The sequence below is a fragment of the Myotis nattereri genome, assembly GCF_964212035.1.
Source record: "Myotis nattereri genome assembly, chromosome: 2".
Taxonomy (NCBI): Eukaryota; Metazoa; Chordata; class Mammalia; order Chiroptera; family Vespertilionidae; genus Myotis; species Myotis nattereri.
The window spans coordinates 188,278,426-188,299,119 of record NC_138076.1 but is presented as its reverse complement, the minus strand read 5'-3'; the positions used below and the strand labels follow the sequence as shown (position 1 = coordinate 188,299,119).

Below are 20,694 nucleotides of genomic sequence, written 5' to 3'. Positions count from 1 at the left end.
TTAAAGCATAGTGATTAATCACAAAAACAATATGTAATTATAGATGTGTTTTCCGATGGTCTTAGGCAACCCCTGTGAAAGGCTCGTTCGACCTCCAAAGGGGTCGCGACCCACAGGTTGAGAACCGCTGTGTAAACAATGCCAGAGGAGCTACCTATACAGTTAATACAAATTGGAAAAAAAAACAAAAAAGTTCTTGGACGCTCTTTGCTGGTTTGGACCGCCACTGAGCACAGCTCTGCTTTTCCTGCCTGGGTGTTCAGACACCGACCGCAGTCCCGGTTGTGCTGCTCGGTGCGTCATCCCCAGGATCCGCAGGTACCGGGTCTGGGCGGAGCTGAGCAACTTCTCGGCACCTGGCGAACTTGGCCCCGATAAAGCGAGGACGTCTCGGGGGTGGTCGGAGACCGGAAAGGACTTCACCAAAGAGCTAGAGCGCCCCCAGGCGCCAAACCAAGACGGCGCGGGGCCAGCATCACGTGCCCCACGTGTGCGGGACTCGCGCCTGCGCGCTGTTGTCCCACTTTCTCCCCGGCTACCCAGCACACCCGCCTTCCCGCCGAGAGGTCACTTCCGGCGGACGCAGCGCGTCATCGAACGTAACTTCCGGCCGGTGGCGGTGTGGACGGTGTGGGTCGTGGCTGCGGGTTCTCCGGATCTCCCCTTCCCCTACGTTCCTCCCTCCCTCCCTCTCCCTCCCGCGGCGGCGGTCGGTCGCCGGTCGCTGACTCCCTGACCCAGCCCTAACCCTCTCCTGACCTCGGGGCTGCCGGATTGGCCTCCTTTGCCCGTTTCCCGGTGCCAGGGCGGGGGCCTTGCGGAGCCGGAGGCGCTGCGGTCGAGAGAAAAGAACCAGACGACCCTCGGCTCCCCGTCCGGCTCGTTCGGTCCGCGCCGCCATGGCGATGAGGCAGACTCCGCTCACCTGCTCCGGCCACACGCGGCCCGTGGTGGACCTGGCCTTCAGCGGCATCACGCCGTACGGCTATTTCTTAATCAGCGCGTGCAAAGGTGAGCGGGGCCCCCGATCGGGGTTTCCGGAGGGCTGGGGCCGGGCCGGCCGGGAGCGGAGCCGGCACCCCGGTGCCCGTGGGGAGGTGGGGGCCGCCGCAGAGGTGCGGGGCGTCCCGCCGCTGGAGCCTAGAGCGGCTCTTCTCCAACGAAGGCTTCTCCTTTTACTTTTATTGCCATTTCTGGAGAAGTGGGGCTGTGAATACCTTTCAGAGGTTTGGGAAATGGAGAAAACGGGCCAGACTCAGTCATACCTTATCTTACAGACTCGACCCTCCCATACCTCCTTGGATGTTCCCTTGTGCCATTAGCCCCATTTTGCAAACGGACACTGAGATTTAGCTTAGCAAGTTTATCCAGAATGAGACTCGGTTTTAGATTTTGATGCGGATCGGTATTCGCTTACCGAGTTACGAATGCTTCCCAGAGAGCTCAGTTTTTAAGGTGATGAGTTACTTAGTTACCCTGAGTATATACAGTTGTGGAGTGCACGAGACGCAGCTTGTTTGTGCACTATTGTTAATGATCGTATCGTTGTTTTCTATACCAGCTGCAAACCTACCTTCGCCCCGCCCTGTAGTTAACTAGACGCTAACTTACTTCTGGGCTTTCCTTAGTGACCTCAGTGGGAGAGAATGGGTAGAGAGCAGACGCGGTTTTCCACTTTGTTGTTGAACATGATCATTTTATGTTTGAATCTAAGGTTTAAAATAACCTAAACCTCTAAATCACACATCTTCTTAAATATTTTTTTAGACGGTAAACCTATGCTACGCCAGGGGGACACAGGAGACTGGATTGGAACTTTTTTGGGTCATAAGGGTGCCGTTTGGGGTGCCACATTGAATAAGGATGCCACCAAAGCAGCCACCGCAGCTGCGGATTTCACAGCGTAAGTATATCCAAAATGCCCAGTTTCGGAGGTCTCTGCGAGTTGTGTTCCGGAATAATCAAACTCCACCCTTGGTTATTCATGCAGTTCTCATTCCGCGCTATGTAGACCACATGATGTTGGTTCTCACCAAAATTCCACCCTGGTCCTGTCTTTCTCTTTATGATTTTTCCTTAACACCCAGATTTCTTCATCTTTTTTTATTCTACAAGCAGGACTCCTGACTACAGAGCTTCTTGGCTTCTGTCACTGCCTTAGTTCACATCCCTGCCACTACTCTCTTTCTCTCTGTTCATCTTCCATTGCCACGTGTCTGCCTAAGCACACATTTCATCATGTCACTTCTCTACCCAGTAATCTTCCTGTCTTTCTTCTGCGATTTTAATGGTTCATGACCTTGGATATACATTAGAATAACCCGAGGAACATTTACAATATTCAGGTGTGTGTATCCAAGAAATTCTGATTTGTTCTGGAGATGGAGTGCCCAGCATCTTTTTTTTTTTTTTTCTTCCCGCAAGTTGTTCTAGGTGATTCTGATGTGCGGCCTCAGAACCACTGGCCCAAAGGTTAAATTTCAGTTGCTGGAGCTTTAAAATTTGGCCTCATCCCAGTTCATCAGCATCATCTGGCACTGCACACCGTATGTGCTACAGGCTAGCTATATTATTTGTTGCCAGAATACACCTTACCTATCTTGATCTGTGGCTTTTGTATATGTAGTTAGAGTGGCTTGCAATGACCCACTTTCCCCTCTGGGCATGTATCATATTTTACATAATCTTGGTATCTCTAGTTCCTAGCTATGTTTGTCACTTAGCAGATACTTAAATATTTAAATTAATGAAAGCAATGTCAAGAGCTATTATGCCTGTAATAGATTTTATTAGACTTAAGAGTCTAGAGAGTAAAAGTGGTCCTGCTTTTTTTTCTTTCTTTTTTTTTTAATTGATTTTAGAGAGAGGAAGGGAAGGAGAGAGAAAGAGAGAGAGAGAGAGAGAGAGAGAGAGAGAGAGAGAGAGAGAGAGAGATGAAAAACATCAATCGATTGATTGCCTTCCATAGGCTCCCTGATTGGGATCAAACCTGAAACCTGGGTGTGTGCCCTGACTGAGAATTGGGCCCGTGACCACCTCTTGGTGTACGAGGCGATGCTCCAATCAACTGAGCAGCACTGGCCAGGGCTAAATCGTGGAACATAACATTGTCTTTGGAATGAATGTCATTGATTTTGTACCAGAGGTAGGAAATTGGGATTAAATAACTCTAGATTTCAGATATTGGTCAAGTAGATTTCTAAAATGTCATTTCTGAAACTAAGTCTTAGTCTGGTGGTGATAAGTTAATATTTAGTAAAATGGTATTTCAAACTATTTTAAATTCAACATAATTAAGTTTATAAATATAAGAAGATTTTCGACACTACGGACATTAGCATTAAAAGAGACAAGCTTTTGAATTGCAGTTTTGGAAAGATCCATTTTTGTTAACCTCAATTCTGTGTTATCTGGCCCTAACAATATTAATTACTTGAGCAAAATAGTCACCTCTTGCTTGATGGTCTTCAGTATTTTGCTCTAATCTTTAAGAGACCTGTGCAAAAGCTTGTTAGGAAAGATGCCCATCTCTATAAAATCTGTGAAGATCTCAGCTTATATATTTGGCCAAATTATAATGCCAATCCTCAGGAAAAGAAATAGAGCATTAGATAGATATTACTATTCATGTGATAATTACTCTGAAATGGAGAGAGAAAAGGGCTTGAAAAATGGCACTTGAAATATTTAAGAGAGTCATGAAAAGAGTAGTCAGGATTTTATCTTACTGCCAGAGGAACAGTTTGTTTATGGCTCAGAGCATTAATAACCAAAATCACACATCTGAAGATATGACTGTGGATAGGTATTTTGTTATTTTTGTGCTTTCTTAACATTTCAAGTTTGTGTCTGTATTTACAAGTGGTGTTAAAAGCATGAATGCTGATACAAACTTGATTCTGTACTTAAAATTCTGGCTCCATCATTTAATAACTTGGGAACTTTATTTAACCTTTTCTCAGTTCATCATCTATAAAAATGAGAATAGTAATAATGCTTACCTCATAAGTCGATTGTGAATATTAAATGAGTTTATATGTCCCTAATATTTAGAGCATTGCCTAAAGTCTAATAGCTATATATAAGTGTTGCTTGTGTAAGGTAACAGTGATAGCTACCAACCCCACTAGACCAAAATCATATGTTATTTTGTAACTCACATGGGTAAAGCCATGAAACCTTTTGGTTTCATGCAGACAAGTTTGAGTAGATACAAATATCAAGAAGAAATACTGTTTTTCCCCTCAGTTACAGCTTTCAGGTGCCATGATACAGTGGAAAAGATGTAAGCTGAGTTCATGTGCAGGCCGCACTTTGTTTCCAGTTTGATTATGGAATGCTTCTTAAACTTTGGTTTTTGTATCTGTAAAATGGATGTAAGGCCAAAGTAGTTATAGGAGAATCACAGGGATCTTTCTCTACTTGTATCCCTGAAGTCTAGTATAGTGTGCTAGTATAGTGGGTGCTCAATAAATGGTAGCTGAGTCTTACCCTCATTTGTTATGTGTCTGCCTGTGAGGTGTGGGAGTGTGTGCATTCATTGTCTATATTCCCCTCCTAGTGACTTGTCTGGGCTTTGCTATTATGGAACTTGATCCAGCTAAAGAATAGCTCCCTGAACTTACCTGATTAATCATAGTGTAGACCATTTTTAGGAAGTTCTTTTCCCCTCCCCTCATTATTATGTTTCTCAGAAAATTCATTAATGTCATGTTTATCCAGAGGTAGATTTTGTTCTTGTTTCTTGTGGAGAAAATATATTCAGCAGGGCCAATCGTGGGTCATAGAATGTTATCTTGAGGTGATTTGGACAGTCAAGTCAGGTGATGAGTGCACTGTCCCTGAAACACTATCCTCTATATTTGTTTTAATTCATAAAGCTAATGTTAGCATTACTTGTCATGCTCGTTTTAGCACCACCTCTTTCCTCCCGTCGAGAGTCATCTGGACAGAGGGCCAAAAGCAGAGAAAATTCCTGTGCTCTGTTCCATAGTTTGTTTGAGTTAGACCTGGGGTTGGGCCCAGGAATCTATACTATAAGTAACCAAAGTGTATGATTACTTTTTCTTTCTTGTAGAAGTCAATAGAAAGATTTAATTTTTCTCTGAATAAGGTTCCCAATAAATCAGGTGGTATTATCTTCTTTTTGACTACTTGGTTAACATGTTAAGATAGGCAATTTCCTCCCCCTCAAATAGTTTGTTTTGCTCGGGCTTTAAAGACCTTAAGTAGCCCCTCTTTTGAGACTTGTGGTAAGTCCATTCACAGAATATGAAAATATTGAACAGATGGTATTCATTATTATGTTCAAGAAACTAGGTATATAAAAAGTATCAGGACTTTAGGAAGATGATAAGTACTTCATGAGTTATGCATAAAGTCAGCTGATAAAAAAAGGATATTGGTGCTGGTGCTTCATTGTCTTGATTTGTGTTCTGCAGCCAGCTAGTTAATACCTGTTTCTTGCCTGGAGATTGAAAAATATATTTAGTTTATTCCAGTTTCTTTTGAGGACTCTAAGTCCTTTTTACAACTTTTACTGTAAATAATGGAAATATTCCAAAGTTAGTGCAAGTGATAAAAACATGCTCTGTCAGACTGTCATCCTCAATTTCAGTAGTTTATAAACGGGAGGAAAAAGGTACATTGCCTCACACCCTCCCCCCTCCTCCTCCCTTACTGATTTGCTCATGTCAGTTCTTTTCACAAGTGAGTGGACATGATTTAAAAAGAATCTTAAGATTTTAAGGAGGTTTTGAAGATTTTGAATATACTTAAAAATTAGTATTTCAAAGGCTGTTGCCTAGAGTTTTTTTGAGACTTGGCATCTTGTGAATCACTGGATAGAAATTTCAGATATGGTTGTGTTTTCACATCTGGCACCTCTGTCATCACGACAGTCTGGAATCCTAATCTTTGTGAAATCTTATCCCTGATTTATTTGTGATTAAAAGTAAACGTGCTAAAAATAAAAGCAAAGCAGAATTAAACACATAATCAGCATAATCTGAGTTCTGTGAAAGAAAAGAAAGGAATGATTCCTGGAGATGAGATAAATGGAAGGTTTCATAAAATGATAACATTTGAAATGAGCCCTGAGGATGAGTAGAACTTTGGATAGCTGAGAACAATTTCAATAAAGACATAGGAAGAAAATATATGGCTTGTTTGAGAACTGGTTTATAATCTGGTATGACTAGATACCAGTAAATAATACAAAATGAAGTTGGGAAAAGTAGGTTTGGGCCAGATTTGAATTGGAAATCAGAGAGATTAGAGTGGGTTTCCTTTGCAAACAGAAATGACTACTTGAGAGTTTAGTACTACTCATAGTTGACTTTATTTCTCTCAGAATATATTTATTTAGCCACTCATGGCTCAATTATGTAATAGGCAAGATTTATATTATATCACTAGAGGCCCAGTGCACAAATTAGTGCACCAGTGGGGTCCCTCGGCCTGGCCTGCAGGATCGGGCCAAAACCGGCTCTCCGACATCCCCCGAGGGGTCCTGGATTTCAAGAGGGCACAGGCCAGGATCAGGGCCGGGGAGGGACGCAAGAGGTTGGCCAGCTGCCAGCAGTAAGCTAACCTACCAGTGGGAGCGTCTGCCCCCTGGTGGTCAGTGCACATCATAGCGAGCGGTTGAGCTGCTTTAGCATATAATTAGCATAGTATGCTTTGATTGGTTGAACGGATGACCAGACACTTAGCATATTAGGCTTTTATTATATAGTATTAGTAATAATTACTATTAGATAGTCGTTCATGGTTTTTTTTAACCTTTGTACATACTGTTAATGCTTGTCTACAATACCCTGTTTTTTGTTCATAGTGTATTTCTGCTTGCTCTTTAAGACTATTGACTTCCACTGCTTAGATTTTCCAGACTTTCTGGTATAGTTAGTAGTGTGTTTTTTCTCTTTCTATAGCCACATATGTTTGTATTTTAATTATATTTGCTTAATGGATCTTTTTCTCCTCAGCTATAGCTCTTCTAAGGCAAGAACTTTCTTTTCACCCTGTGCCCTAGCACTAAGTCTAGAATGACATCCTATCTGATAAAAGAGAAACATGGTAATTAACCTTACGTCCACTACCCTTCCCATTGGCTAATCAGGGTGATATGCAAATTAACTGCCAGCCAAGATGGCGGCCGGCAGCCAGGCAGCTTGAAGCTAACATGAGGCTTGCTTGCTTCAGTGACAGAGGAATCCAACGTTCCCTGCCTGCCGCTGCCAGCCTCTGAGCTTGCAGTTTGAAACATTGTTACAAATATAGAAGCTAAACAAAACCCCAGAAACCTGCTTTCAGCCAGCCAGGATCTCAGAGCTGGAGTTGAAACAGTGTTTCGATTATAGAACCCAAACAAACCAGATACCTGCTTTCAGCAGCGGAAGCCTAAGAGCTGGAGCCAAGCCTCAGAGCTAAAGCTGGCCCAGAATAAAAATAAGAAAAAGAAAAAAAGGAGCGGTTGGGAGCTTCAGTCACCCGCTAGCCTGAAAACAGCCCTCAGCCCCTCACCCAGACTGGCCAGGCACCCCAGTGGGGACCCCCACCCTGATCCAGGACACCCTTCAGGGCAAACCAGCCAGCCCCCACCCATGCACCAGGCCTCTATCCTATATAGTAAAAGGGTAATATGCCTCCCAGCACCGGGATCAGTGTGACGGGGCAGCGCCCAAACCCCCTGATCGCCCTGAGGCTCTGTGTGTGACAGGGGCGGGGCCACAACCTCCCTATCCGACCTGCTCTGTTCATGACAGGGGAAGGCGCCCCAACCCCCTGATCAGCCCTGCTCTGTGCCTGATAGGGGGGAGCTCCCCAACCCCCTGATCGCCCTGCGTTTCTGTGTGTGACAGGGTGCAGTGCCCCAACCCCCTGATCGGCCCTGCTCTGTGGGTGATAGAGGGCGGCGCCCCAACCACCCCCACGGGCCCTGCTCTGTGTGTGACGGGGTAGAGCCACAACCTCCCCATCGGCTCTGCCTTGAGTGTGACAGGGTGCGGCGCCCCAACCCCCTGTTCCGCCCTGCTCTGTATGTGACTGGGGGGCGGTGCCCCAACTCCCCTATCGGCCCTACTCTGAGTGATGGGGGAGCTCTGCAACCCCCTGATCGGCCCTGCTCTGTGCGTGATGGGGGGTAGCTCCCCAACCCTCTGATCGACCCTGCTCTGTGCGTGACAGGGTACGGAGCCCCAGCCCCCCTGATGGGCCCTGCTCTGTGAGTGACAGGGGGTAGCACCCCAACCCCCTGATTGGCCCTACTCTGTGCGTGACGGGGTGGCGCCGCAACATCCCCATCGACCCTGCCTTGAGTGTCACAGGGGCCGGTGCCTCAACCCCCCAATCAGCCCTGCTCTGAGCCCAACCAGGGGCTGCACCTAGGCCTGCCCTCTGCCACCCGGGAGCAGGCCTAAGCCAGCAGGTTGTTATCTCCTGAGGGGTCCCAGACTGCGAGAGGGCACAGGCCGGGCTGAGGGACCCCCCTCCACCCCGAGTGCACAAATTTTTGTGCTCCGGGCCTCTAGTAAAATATAAAACTGGATATATTTATTGGGTATTTATTGAGTAAATGAAGGAAAGATATCCCTTTCTTTTTTCTCTACTGTTTATTTTCCACTTTATTCCTGAAAATAAATGTCAGTTACATTAAAATGGAAACCTTTATTGAGCATAGCTGTTCACTTTTAAAAGTTCTCTTCCCTAGCCCTAACCAGTTTGGCTCAGTGGATGGAGCGTCGGCCTGCGGACCAAGGGTCCCGGGTTCGATTCCGGTCAAGGGCATGTACCTTGGTTGTGGGCACATACCCAGTGGGGAGTGTGCAGGAGGCAGCTGATCGATGTTTCTCTCTCACCAATGTTTCTAGCTCTCTGTCCCTCTCCCTTCCTCTTTGTAAGAAATCAATAACATATATTTTTAAAATAAATAAATAAATAAAAGTTCTCTTCTCCATATGCAAAGTTTAAGCATTTTTATTTGGGGGGAATCCCGTACAGCATATTTGTAAAGTATTATATAACTATTATCTCCTGACATACACAGACATAATATATCTTTATAGACACAACCACGTATGTTTTTGGTTGGGATGGGTCAGGGAAACATACAGTTGAGATTAATAATCCTGAGTGTTAGTATTACATAGAGCAAAGGCTGGTACTTTGGGAGGAAGTTAATTGGACTTGGATTTGAGAATTTAAGAGTCAACTTGGAGGAAGAGGTAGGGAAAATATTTTCTATTGTGTTGACTTAAAATTTTACGTAACTTGTATCGGGGTCGTTTATTCTTCGGTACATTTTAAAAGGATTTCTTATTGTCAATTTTTGTTTCCATATACATGAGAGTAGAGAATAGAGGAAAAATTGGAAAGTTGAAACTAAAAATTGGTTAAAATGTTTTGCGGTCTTGTTAAAATATGGCTATAGGCTAAAATAAAAGTAAGAATGTGTTGGTTCATGGATCTCATTTACTTAAATTCATAGATATTTTTTACTGTCAGAATTAGATTGGTTATATGGCTTTTACAGAGAAATTTCTTTTCCCTTAGACTCATTTAAATATGTTATCAAATGAACTATAGCAATGGTGGAATAGTAGAAATAATGGAGATTTATAGTGTATTTATGTAACATTTCAAATATCTAAATTATTTGGCAATTATTATATTTACTTTTAATTTTACTTTCCATTTTTAGCAAAGTGTGGGATGCTGTCTCAGGAGATGAATTGATGACCCTGGCTCATAAACACATTGTCAAGTCTGTGGATTTTACACAGGTATTAGAAAATGAAGTTTTTTTAAGGAGTTAAATTTCTATTTATATATTTGGTTTGTATTTGGTTTTGGGGGGAGTATTTGATTGTAGGTTAAGCTATACAAATTAATTCTTTTTTTATGATATGAGGCTTTTAAAATTCCCTGACACTCTTTTATCAATCCTGCATCAATAGCAGCAGACATCTAAAATACCCAAATAATGTTTCCCAATTACTTGCAGAAGGGAAAGGATAAATTTGAGGTCATCGAAGAACTGCTACTCAGGAGGGTGGGGAGCAGGATCAGGGCAGATTAGGCAAATTTATGTGATAGGTGGTTAACACGTTTGGACTATGAAGTTAAAAGGGCTTTGGCATTATGAAAAAGATAAATGCTCTACAGTATCTTCTCAGAAGTATTTGGCCTGTGTTGCATCTCTTTTTGACATCTGTGAGTTTTGTTTGGATTTTATTTGGTGTTGAAAAGGTTTCAAAGAGATACAACCATTAAAAAGGTTAATCTAGTAACATATTACTTGTTTGTGTTTCCAGGATAGTAATTACTTGTTAACCGCGGGACAAGATAAACTCTTACGCATATATGACTTGAACAAACCTGAAGCAGGTAAGCATAATTTTTATGTGTTTATGGTTTTATTTCCTTTTAATTTAAATGACTTTTCCTGAGTAATTCATGTTCATGTTCAGTACTCGGATGTGGGAAAAAATGAAAATAATCCATTATCCATTAATCACTGTTAATATCTTTAGTTTTTGGTTCATAGTCTTCCAGTCCTTTTTTCTGTACAGCTATATTTTTGAATGTTGACTTACTGTGTAATGCATATTCAACTGTAAACCTACTTTTGCCCTACCCTGTATTCTTGGGAATACTGCATTTTTTTTTATTAGCCTTTTCTCTTCCAGCCTCTACATTCCTTAACCCTCCCCCCGTATTTTTTTTTTTCCTGTTACTACTGACTGGCTTGGATGAGGAGTCCATGATTAGTGATAGTATCAGAATACGTTTAGGTTGTCTTGTTCCTTGGTCCATATTCTTATTAAATTGTGCCACATTAGTTATTTTTTTATGCAGGGCTAGTAGCTCGCTGCAGCTTGCCTCCGCTGACCGCCCCGCCCTCCTGCTGATGGGTCACTAATTTGCATATTACCCTATTATAAGTATAGATAACACTTTTGAAAGCAGAAAAATAGCTTGGAGGGTGTGTTGTATTTACTTTTGCTACAAGAATCATAGTTCTTGGATTCCTTGTCATGCAGAAAAATTTTTTGTTCCAATATAGAAAAATTAATTGGATTCTATGTCGACGGCAAGTTTGAATTGTGCTGGGCTTTATAAAGTTGCAGTCTAATTTAAAATACGTTTTTTTTCTTTCCTTTTTACATATTGAATTGTTCCAATGCTGAGTTTTAGAGATTAAATGTTAACAAATGTATTTTAAATTGTTTCACCTTAAGAACCTAAGGAAATCAGTGGTCATACCTCTGGAATTAAAAAGGCTCTATGGTGCAGTGAGGATAAACAGATTCTTTCAGCTGATGATAAAACTGTTCGGTAAGTAATTTTTCTTGAATAATTTTAAATTTGAAAAGTATTTGACCTTTCCCTGGCTGGGTAGCTCAGTAGAGTGTCGTCTTGATATGCCAAGGTTTTGGGTTTGATCCCTGGTTAGGGCACATACAAGAATCAACCAATGAATGCATAGCTAAGTGGAACAACAAATCAGTGTTGTCTCCCTCCCTCCCGTTCTCTAAAATCCATAAATAAAAATTTTAAAAAAGAAAAATAGTTGACTGTAGAACTTAACATTTAAAATATTTTTTGTAACTATTATGTAGGAAGAATTATCTCTGAACATTAAAACTTCCACAGCGTATAGGTCTCATTCTTCTGGAGCTCTCCATTTACTATTATAAACAGCAGAATTCACAAGACACTTAATTAAAACTACACATTTATAGGCAGGTTCTTTTAACCTGGGTCAGAGACAGGCTGTGAAACCCCTGAAATTCTATACGCAATTTTGTGCTGACACCTGATGTAGTTTTCTGTGGAAAGTAAGAGCCATCATTAAAGTCACAAAAATTTAAGAACCATTATTTAGAGCACCACTGAAGTTAATTAGATTGGGACCTATGTATCTTAACTGTATCTTAATCTTTGCTAAATTGTTTGGGAAATGTGTTTACATATGAAAGTTGGCTTTACCAACAGACTGCCAAATAATTTGATCTAGTATTGGAACCAAAACTTCTCTGTGTATCATCTATAATTTATGAGTTGGGATGGAGATTGTTTCACAGTTGTGATTATTGGTTAATCTTCAGGTGTAATTAGGATTTAAACTTTTTTCTTTAAGTAAATCATATTTTCCTTTCTTTCTTGCAGCCTTTGGGATCACGCCACTATGACAGAAGTGAAATCTCTAAGTTTTAATATGTCTGTTAGCAGTATGGAATATATTCCTGAGGGAGAGATCTTGGTAATAACTTATGGACGATCTATTGCTTTTCATAGTGCAGTAAGGTATGTCCAAGAAATACCTTCATTTTCTTTTTGCTAACAAAGGACAACCTAGAGTACTTAAATATTAGAAGGTATATATGAAAAGGTTAATTTATTAAAAGGCAAATTTTGGCCTATACTATAAACAGTGATTGCAACCCTTTTCCTCTTGTGGCACACATAATCTAGTAACTAAAATTCTGTGGCACACCAAAAATATGTATTTTTACCAGTCAGACAAAAAAGAAGGTATACTTTTGATTCATTTACACTGGACAGCTATTGTGTTGGCTGCTGTCTTTTTTTTCTTTTTTCTTTATTTGTTTGTTTTGTTTTTTCTTAACAATCTAAGGCAGTGGTTCTCATCCTCTGGAATGAGGCCCAGAAATCAGGATTTTGAAAAGATTCCCAGGTGATTATAATGTGCAACCAAGGTTGAGAACCACTGATCTAAGGGAAAAGAGGTCAGTGACCTTGGCTAAATAGTCAGGTACTGTATGTTTTTAAACTTCTGTGGCATAGAAAGCTGAAAACTGCTGCTATAGAATATGGAGGGAAATGTTTCCATACCATTAATAATGTATTTTTAAAGAATATGGTATACTTTAATCAAAGGAGTTAGTCAAATTAAAGGATAACTGGGCTGGTGCTATACTTAATGTTGTTCATTATTATATAAAACCACTATGATCTTGATTCTCCTATTTTTCACTTTAAAATTTTGGAAAAATAGTGATTCCCCCCCGCCCCCCCATTTCCAAGTATATGTAGATCTAATGATTCTTTTTAACAGACTTAGTTGTTGTGACTGTAAACATAGTAAACGTTCTTGTTGAAAATTTGGAAAATATAATTTTCAAAAATTTTACCCATAGATTCTAGAATGTTAATGGTAGCTGCATTTTTATATATGTATATTTGTGGGGTCCTTTTCTCCCCCCCACCTCCCACTTTGCTGGAACCCTAATGAGTGTGATTTTTATTTTTATTTTTTTTTAAATATTCTTAGCCATTAGAAATTCTTGGAAAACCTTTTTACTAGGTATATTACATTATAGGTTGTACTAAATTATGTGTCATTTTCCGTACTTGCAACTGCAGTGACTATTATGGTGCATCTGAGCGTTTCCTTACAATAGAATTCTATAAGTAGAGTACAAAGGGTAAGAATTTAAAGTTTTTAGTATACATGTTATTTAATTGATTTCCATAAAGATTATACTACATTATACTCTGATCAGCAGTCCTAAACTTTGTCAAAAGGACCACTTGCAAAGCTAAGCTTCACTGAATGACAGAAGGAAAGAGAAGGTAGTGAAAATGGAAGAGAGCAATTAAGAATATAAAGGAGTTCAATAACACAGTGAATTGATAAAAATAGAGTGCTGTTGCCCAGAGCCATTAAATTGCACAACTATGTTAATTAGTCACTTCTGGATTTGGGCTAAATGTAGTCCTGCTATAGACTATTGCCTAGTTGCATGTTGGTGGCAGAGGTTTTGCTGGCCTATTGCATATTCTAACATTTGAACCAGAAAGTTCTATTCAGTGATACCATCTACATCGTGACTAACTTTTTCATGCTTTGAAGTGTTATTGTGGAATAGGATGGTAGCATTTAGGAGCTGGAATGCACTAATGTTTTCTATTGGAGTCCTTTCAGGAATTTTAAGGTTGGACTGGAAAAGAGCCAATGTTGAAACTCATTTATATTCAGGGAAAGCTGTTTTATGCATTGATTTTTATTATATAACTATAGCCTCAAATTTAGTTATTCTTTTATTGCCTGATAATAAAAACAGCCAATTTTAGCAGTTTTATATTTTACTAGGGGCCCAGTGCACGAATTCGTGCACCCTGAAAGGAACTGTGGGCCGCAAGGCTGCGGTAGGCACAGGGGCAGGTCTCAGCCCATCCTCTGCGCCCCTGCCCAGCCCTTCCCATTGTGCCCCCAGTCCACTGTCTGCTGGCAGCCCCACTCCTGCCACTGCTGCTCCCATGTGCTGACAGCGCCAGCCCTGCTCGCACCACTGACGGCACAGAGCAATTGGGGCCGGCGCCAGTAGCGGTGAGAGTGGAGCTGGTGCCATCAGCGGCTGTGAGCTACGGTTGCTACCCCGATCGCCCCTCAGGAGCAGGGGGAGGTAGAGAGCCCTCAGGAGCAATTGGGGCTGGCAGCCACACCTGCTGATGGTGCCGAGCAATTGGGACCACGGCACGTGGGAGCAAAGAATTTTCAGTAACCACCAGAGGCTCGCCCCAATGACAGCGACCAGCGCCCTGCCTTGGTCTGGCACCCCCACTCACGTGTTCCACCATCCCACCATGGTCTACTCCCGTCATATTCTGCACATGCCCCCTGGTGGTCAGCGCACGTCATAGCAACCGGTTCATTTGTTCCACCGTTCAGTCTATTTGCATATTAGCCTTTTATTATATAGGATGATGGGATTGTAGGTTTATCCTGTTACTGAAGCTTTATAAATTCTCAGCAGTTAAGAATACGTAATATATACATAACCCATTAATGTAATTACCTACTGTAAAAAACTTTTTCTGTTACAAAGGTAATGTATGTTTGTCATGGGAAAATAAAAAAATACAGAATTAATTTTTTTCAAAGCAAAAAATTCCAGTACATTAGACATACTGTTTTAATTAGCCAGCACACATTTCCAGGAATGCATAAAATGTGGATATTCCTCTACTGAAATGTCTTTGTATTCTGGGATGAACTCCACTTGGGCATAGTAGCCTTCTGAACTTTTTGCTAATATTATTTAGAGGTTTTTTTGTTTGTTTTTAACATCACTGTATTTGACTAAATGAATATTTACTTGTTCCTTGGGTTTCAGAATTTAGGGCCAGTTAAATGTAACTAATTATTTCCTTGTATGATTTATGCAATACTCAAAATTTATAAGTCTTTATTATTTCAATTTCCCCCCAGTTTGGAGCTAATTAAATCCTTTGAAACTCCTGCGACCATCAATTCTGCATCTCTTCATCCTGAAAAAGAATTTCTTGTTGCAGGTGGTGAAGACTTTAAACTTTATAAGTATGATTATAATAGTGGCGAAGAATTAGGTGAGTTGTCCTCTTTTTATTCCCATAAAAAGATGTAGTTACCTTTATCAAATTTTAGGTTTCATTGATGAAAAACACAGCAAATTTTTTCAGCTAACTAAAACTGGTGGCTTCCAAGTGAAAAAGTAAAGGATTGTTAATTCATTGTGGGTACAAGTGCTTGTAGAACTATAAACAAAGTATGCTGAACTCTACCTTTTTAAGTTCACCATTCTCTGACATTGTATATAATAGTGCAGTATATTTATTGAAAGGGGGCAATCTTATGTCAAAGTTATATTAAACAGATGCAAGGAGAGTTCTTCCTGAGGTATAGTGTATGTATGTGGCTCCCTCTACCTAGCTCTGCCTCTCTTTACCAACATAGGAATCCCTAAGGCTCTATAGTGAATAGTGGGGGCGGGGGGAGGGGGAGACAACTATAACTCATTATTGGGAAATCTTAGGAATCTGAATTGAAAGGGGGGGTACTTTGGTATTTATTTATTTTTGGAGTCTTTACTTTGCTTCCATTTTCATAATACGCCTTAATAAAGAAAAGGGAAAGACATGTAGGATTAGTTTGAAGTTAATGCTCATCCTAGCTTTACATTTATCTGACGGACTAGGTATTTTATAGTATGGTTCTCAAAATCTACTTTAGCCATCCCAAATAGTTTTAGTTTTTATACTTTTTTTTTTTTTGTCTGTAAGTTGCCACTTTGTTTCTAGCTATCCTGCTTTACCACCCAGTGAACTAAGCTTGGTTGTATGATACACAAAGAACAAAAGACAATTTTACGTTTTGTTTCTTTGGGAAAGCTGATAAATTTGGGTTGGATAAGTGGAACCTTGGCAGATGGACCATATAGAATCTAGTTTAATTACTTAGGGTTCACCCTATATTACTTGAATATAAGTGACTTTTAAGTAAGAGTTTCTTTTTTATTTTTATTGTCAATTTTCAAAGTTTTAGAATGTTTTGGCCACATGTATTATTCTCTTTCAAAGAAGAAAAATTATTTGCCTGATATTTGAGATCATCTATATTATAAAAGGCCAGTGGCCATAACTCCGTAATGACCAAATGACCGGTCACCAGGAGGTGCATTGATGGGTCTCGCGGCGTGACTGGTCTGGGGTCCTGCGCAGTTTCGCGCACTGGGCCTCTAGTAGTGAATAATAACCAGTTCTTGGGCCCAGCCATTCTCATTCCAAACCTCTTATTCTTTTCATTCTCATGATAAAATTTTTACTCTTGATAAATCCTCTCATGATATTCTCTGATAGGACAGAGATGGGGGAAGATGGTGCTTGAAAGTCCTTGAGCTAAGTGGATATGGAGACAGTTGGAACATTGGTCTAGCAAAGAGCTTTGAAAACTAATAAGGTGATGAGGCATTGGAAAGTAAATGAGAAAAGTTCATAAGAATATGACTAAAACAGATCACCACCACTACTAATATGTACATTTTCTCATTAAATTTTATACATTAAAATATGTAAGGATCAGTATTGATCCGGTATTTCAGTGTTCTGTGGCAGAAGGACTAGTGGACTCTACATAGTCTGGTAGGAAATTAAGACGAAGTGTGAGTGTATCAAAGAGCTCCATCTAGTGGCTCTCTGTAGTCATAATTAAAAATTGGTTCTCTGGTAAAGAGGCAGTGAGTTTAGGATATGGGATTGAATTGATAGACTTTAGATTTACTTTCTGTAAAATTTAGGGAGGTTTTCATTTACTCCCTTTCTTCATCTCTATTGGGACACAAAGCCTCATTTTTATTTTTATTTTAGAGGGAGAGACCACCTGCAACTAGAATGTGTGCTAGAATTGGAAAGGGATAATCTTACGGATAAATGGTAGACATGATATACCATTTGGTAATGAGAACCATTTTTAATTAAGTATAGTTCCTTGTATTTCTTCTTAGGAATTTCATATCTTCCCAGTAATTTAGACAGTATTTTCTTAAGTATCAATACCTAACCTATATTTATTAAATTATCTAATAGCCCTTCTCCTCTTTCAGAATCCTACAAGGGACACTTTGGTCCTATTCACTGCGTGAGATTTAGTCCTGATGGAGAACTCTATGCCAGTGGTTCTGAAGATGGAACTTTGAGACTATGGCAAACTGTAGTAGGAAAAACATATGGCCTTTGGAAATGTGTGCTTCCTGGTAAGAACTTGTATTCAGTGCTGTCACATTAAACTTTATGATTTTGTGTCATTTTTAATCATTTTATTACAATGTTTCTGTGTTTTATAGATTTTAAAGTATATAACATGGTTTAAGCAAAGAGAAGCCTATGATTATAAATTGGCTACTGTGTTCTCTTGTTTGTTTAAATTTTTTGTTGCATAATCTATTCTATTTCTGAATTTGTACACTGGGTAATTTGGTGAATGGAATCGACCTAATTCAAAATTTGTTAGAGAACAATATATGAAGTTTGTAAGTAAATATATTTAATCTCTGAGTGGCATTACTCCCTGTTCCTTACTAATAAAGTAGACATGTTTTTTAATCAAAATACTTAGTTTTTGGTCCCAACATAATTTTTGAGGGAAGACATACTATTATAATTACTAAGGAATTTGTTGTTCCTATTATGTTTTGTATCTCATTGTTTGGAATAGCCTTGGCTTACTCTTCCTGCATATTAGATACTTTCTATTACTGGTAATATTGTAATTCACATCATCATCATTGCTTTTCTTTTATAGAAGAAGATAGTGGTGAGCTGGCAAAGCCAAAGATCAGTTTTCCAGAGACAACGGAAGAGGAGCTAGGTAAATACTAATGAATTAACTTCAAGTGTTTATGTGAGTTTGACTTAGGGACAAAAGGAAATTTATGAAATATGAACATATTGAAATATGTATCTAGTATACACATTTATAAAACAAATATTTAAATACATACTAGTACATCCCTAGTAGGCACAGGGATGTACTATGGAGACACTAATGTGGTTACTTTTATTGAACTTAAAAGTCGAACTCAGGAGGCAGATGCTAAGATAAATAAGTAAATTGTTACAGTTGTAATTGTATTTAACATTGATTAAGTGCTTATTAAATACTAAGTGTTCTTTACCAAATCTAGACTTGCAAATTGTATATGCCCTTATTGTATCATATTCTGTGGAGTTCAAATAAATGAAGGAGCTAGATCTTTCAGAGATATGACACACTCATTGGCAATTTAGCTGAGGAAAGGGGCCCCTTAGAGGTAAAGTTATGGAATAAAAGAGTTAAGGGGTAAAACACATGAATTCTTCCTCATCGCTTTATCACTGGCATGAGTTTAGTCATTAATGGCATATACACTTACTTACTTTTGCTTCCCTTCACCAGAACACTAAAAGAAACTTTGTAACTCCTTCATTGCACAGAAATGTAGATTTGCTTCTTTTCTTTATAAAGTTAACTAATGTGATTGTTTTGTTTTGTAATTGTAGAAGAAATTGCTTCAGAGAATTCAGATTCCATCTATAGTTCAACTCCTGAAGTGAAGGCCTGAGTATCATGCATATGCCTCAAACAGTATACAACTACAGACTAAGACAAGCAGAGAAAAGCATCAGCCTTCCAGAGTTGGTGTCTACGTCAGACAAACATGGAGCAGTAAATTATGAGGAATATGAATTAGCTCCAGTGTGGAACTAACAAACTTGGTGTCACCTGTAAGTGAACATGCAAGAGTATCAGGTGAAGGCAGGTGACGTTATGCTCTTGTAATTCGATGGCCTGTTGTCTTTTCAATGAATATGTACAAGCCAACGTCCAATTTCTCTTATTACAGTTAGATTTATTGTAGCTGTTTATGTTATTACGGAGAAGAAATATATATTGGCCTATTTTTCTGACTTTTCCCTTAAAGCAGAAAGCCTTCTCTTTTTTGTCTTTCATTGTAAAGAAGAGGGGGAATTCATGATAAAGTAACTGGCTTGATTTCTCATTCATTGTACACTGCTTCTGAACATTTAATTGTTTTTAGTTGTCTAAATAAAATGCCTCTAAAACAAAACAATGTTTGTTTCTTGGGGAAAATTGATAGATTTGAGTTTTGTAAAAGGAAATTACCTACATCACAACTGTATCAAAATAATCTGATTAAAGAATCTGTAGTAAACATTGTTTCCCTATTTTGAGATTCAATTACTTTACTGAATTTTTGAAATTTGCTCATGTTGGCTTACCACCTTCTTGGAAACGCTTGACCTGCCTTAAAAACAAACTAATTTTCAGAATAATAACTTATTTAAAGGATTCATGGTCATTATGAGAAAAACAATTAAGAATTAGCAGAAATATAGCAAAAAAACACTCAAAATTCCACCATCCTGAAAATCTATTGAAATTCAGTGAACATTAATACACAATAGTGCATCCTTGTGTGCATATAGACCTAGATAGAAAAGGTTTTATAAAAATGGAATAATTGTAGACCTGCAATGTTTATTTTACTTTTAGATTCAGATGGCATTCAAAAAGCCTTGTTACCAACCTTCCAAAAAAATGGATGAATGGAATTTAGATTTGTGTTTATTTTTTTAAACAGGGAGGGGATATTAATCTCGTGCTTTGGAAATACTTTCGAACATTGAATAACATTTCTGCCAAATTGCTTTTTCTCTCCAACCAAAGAATGTAAGTTATTGACCGGTGGTGACGGGAAGAAAGCACTGTGGGTTATGACCACCTTAGAAGGCCAAGAGAGGTTTGCCATAGGGAAGGCCACCGTACATGGCTGGCCCTCCGCTTTATAGAAGCGGTATTATCAGTGTCACAGGTTGCCAGACTCGAGTCATAGGTACTTACTGTATGCTACGGAAGTTGAGATCTGTATGCCCTAGGTTAGACTCATGAAGTACCTTGGTATTTATGATCCAAGGGAATGTCTTCTACTTAGAGTTTTTAAAACTCTAAAGACCCTATACAGGTACATGCTGACACCACCACTGGGTGGCATATAGCTTGAAATCTTAAGTTTTATTCTGTAAGTTGAGTTCCAGGCCATGAAGCGCTGTCCTGATAGGCCTTATTCTTCTGTGACTAGAATGTTCACGGTCAGATCTCTGATGTGTGGGATCAGCTGTCAAGTTCGTGCGCTTTTATCACAGTTTAAGGTACCGGTTTCCCCATTAAGTCATTTTATGTTTCATTTTGCCAAGTAATAGAGTTGCTTATAATTAACACCTACTTTTGTTTTAACAACAGAGGGTATGTTTGTAGGAACTTTACTAGTTTAACTCATAAGGTTAGCCTTGGTTTTCTTTATAGCCTTGTGTGTACGGAGTAAGTTAAGGAGGTTGGAAATCTGAAAATAG

The 20,694-nt window shown here is 39.6% G+C and overlaps 1 protein-coding gene across 1 annotated transcript; it reads left to right on the top strand.

The window, feature by feature from the left end:
- The first annotated feature begins 606 nt into the window (after positions 1 to 606).
- Positions 607 to 19,508, top strand: STRAP (serine/threonine kinase receptor associated protein). The gene is made up of 10 exons (XM_081082438.1): positions 607 to 1,011; positions 1,768 to 1,903; positions 9,701 to 9,782; positions 10,314 to 10,386; positions 11,241 to 11,337; positions 12,172 to 12,309; positions 15,239 to 15,375; positions 17,388 to 17,537; positions 18,086 to 18,151; positions 18,823 to 19,508. Exons 1-10 carry the CDS (start codon positions 900 to 902, stop codon positions 18,882 to 18,884), a joined length of 1,053 nt encoding a protein of 350 aa, XP_080938564.1. The 5' UTR covers positions 607 to 899; the 3' UTR covers positions 18,885 to 19,508.
- Positions 19,509 to 20,694: the final 1,186 nt, after the last annotated feature.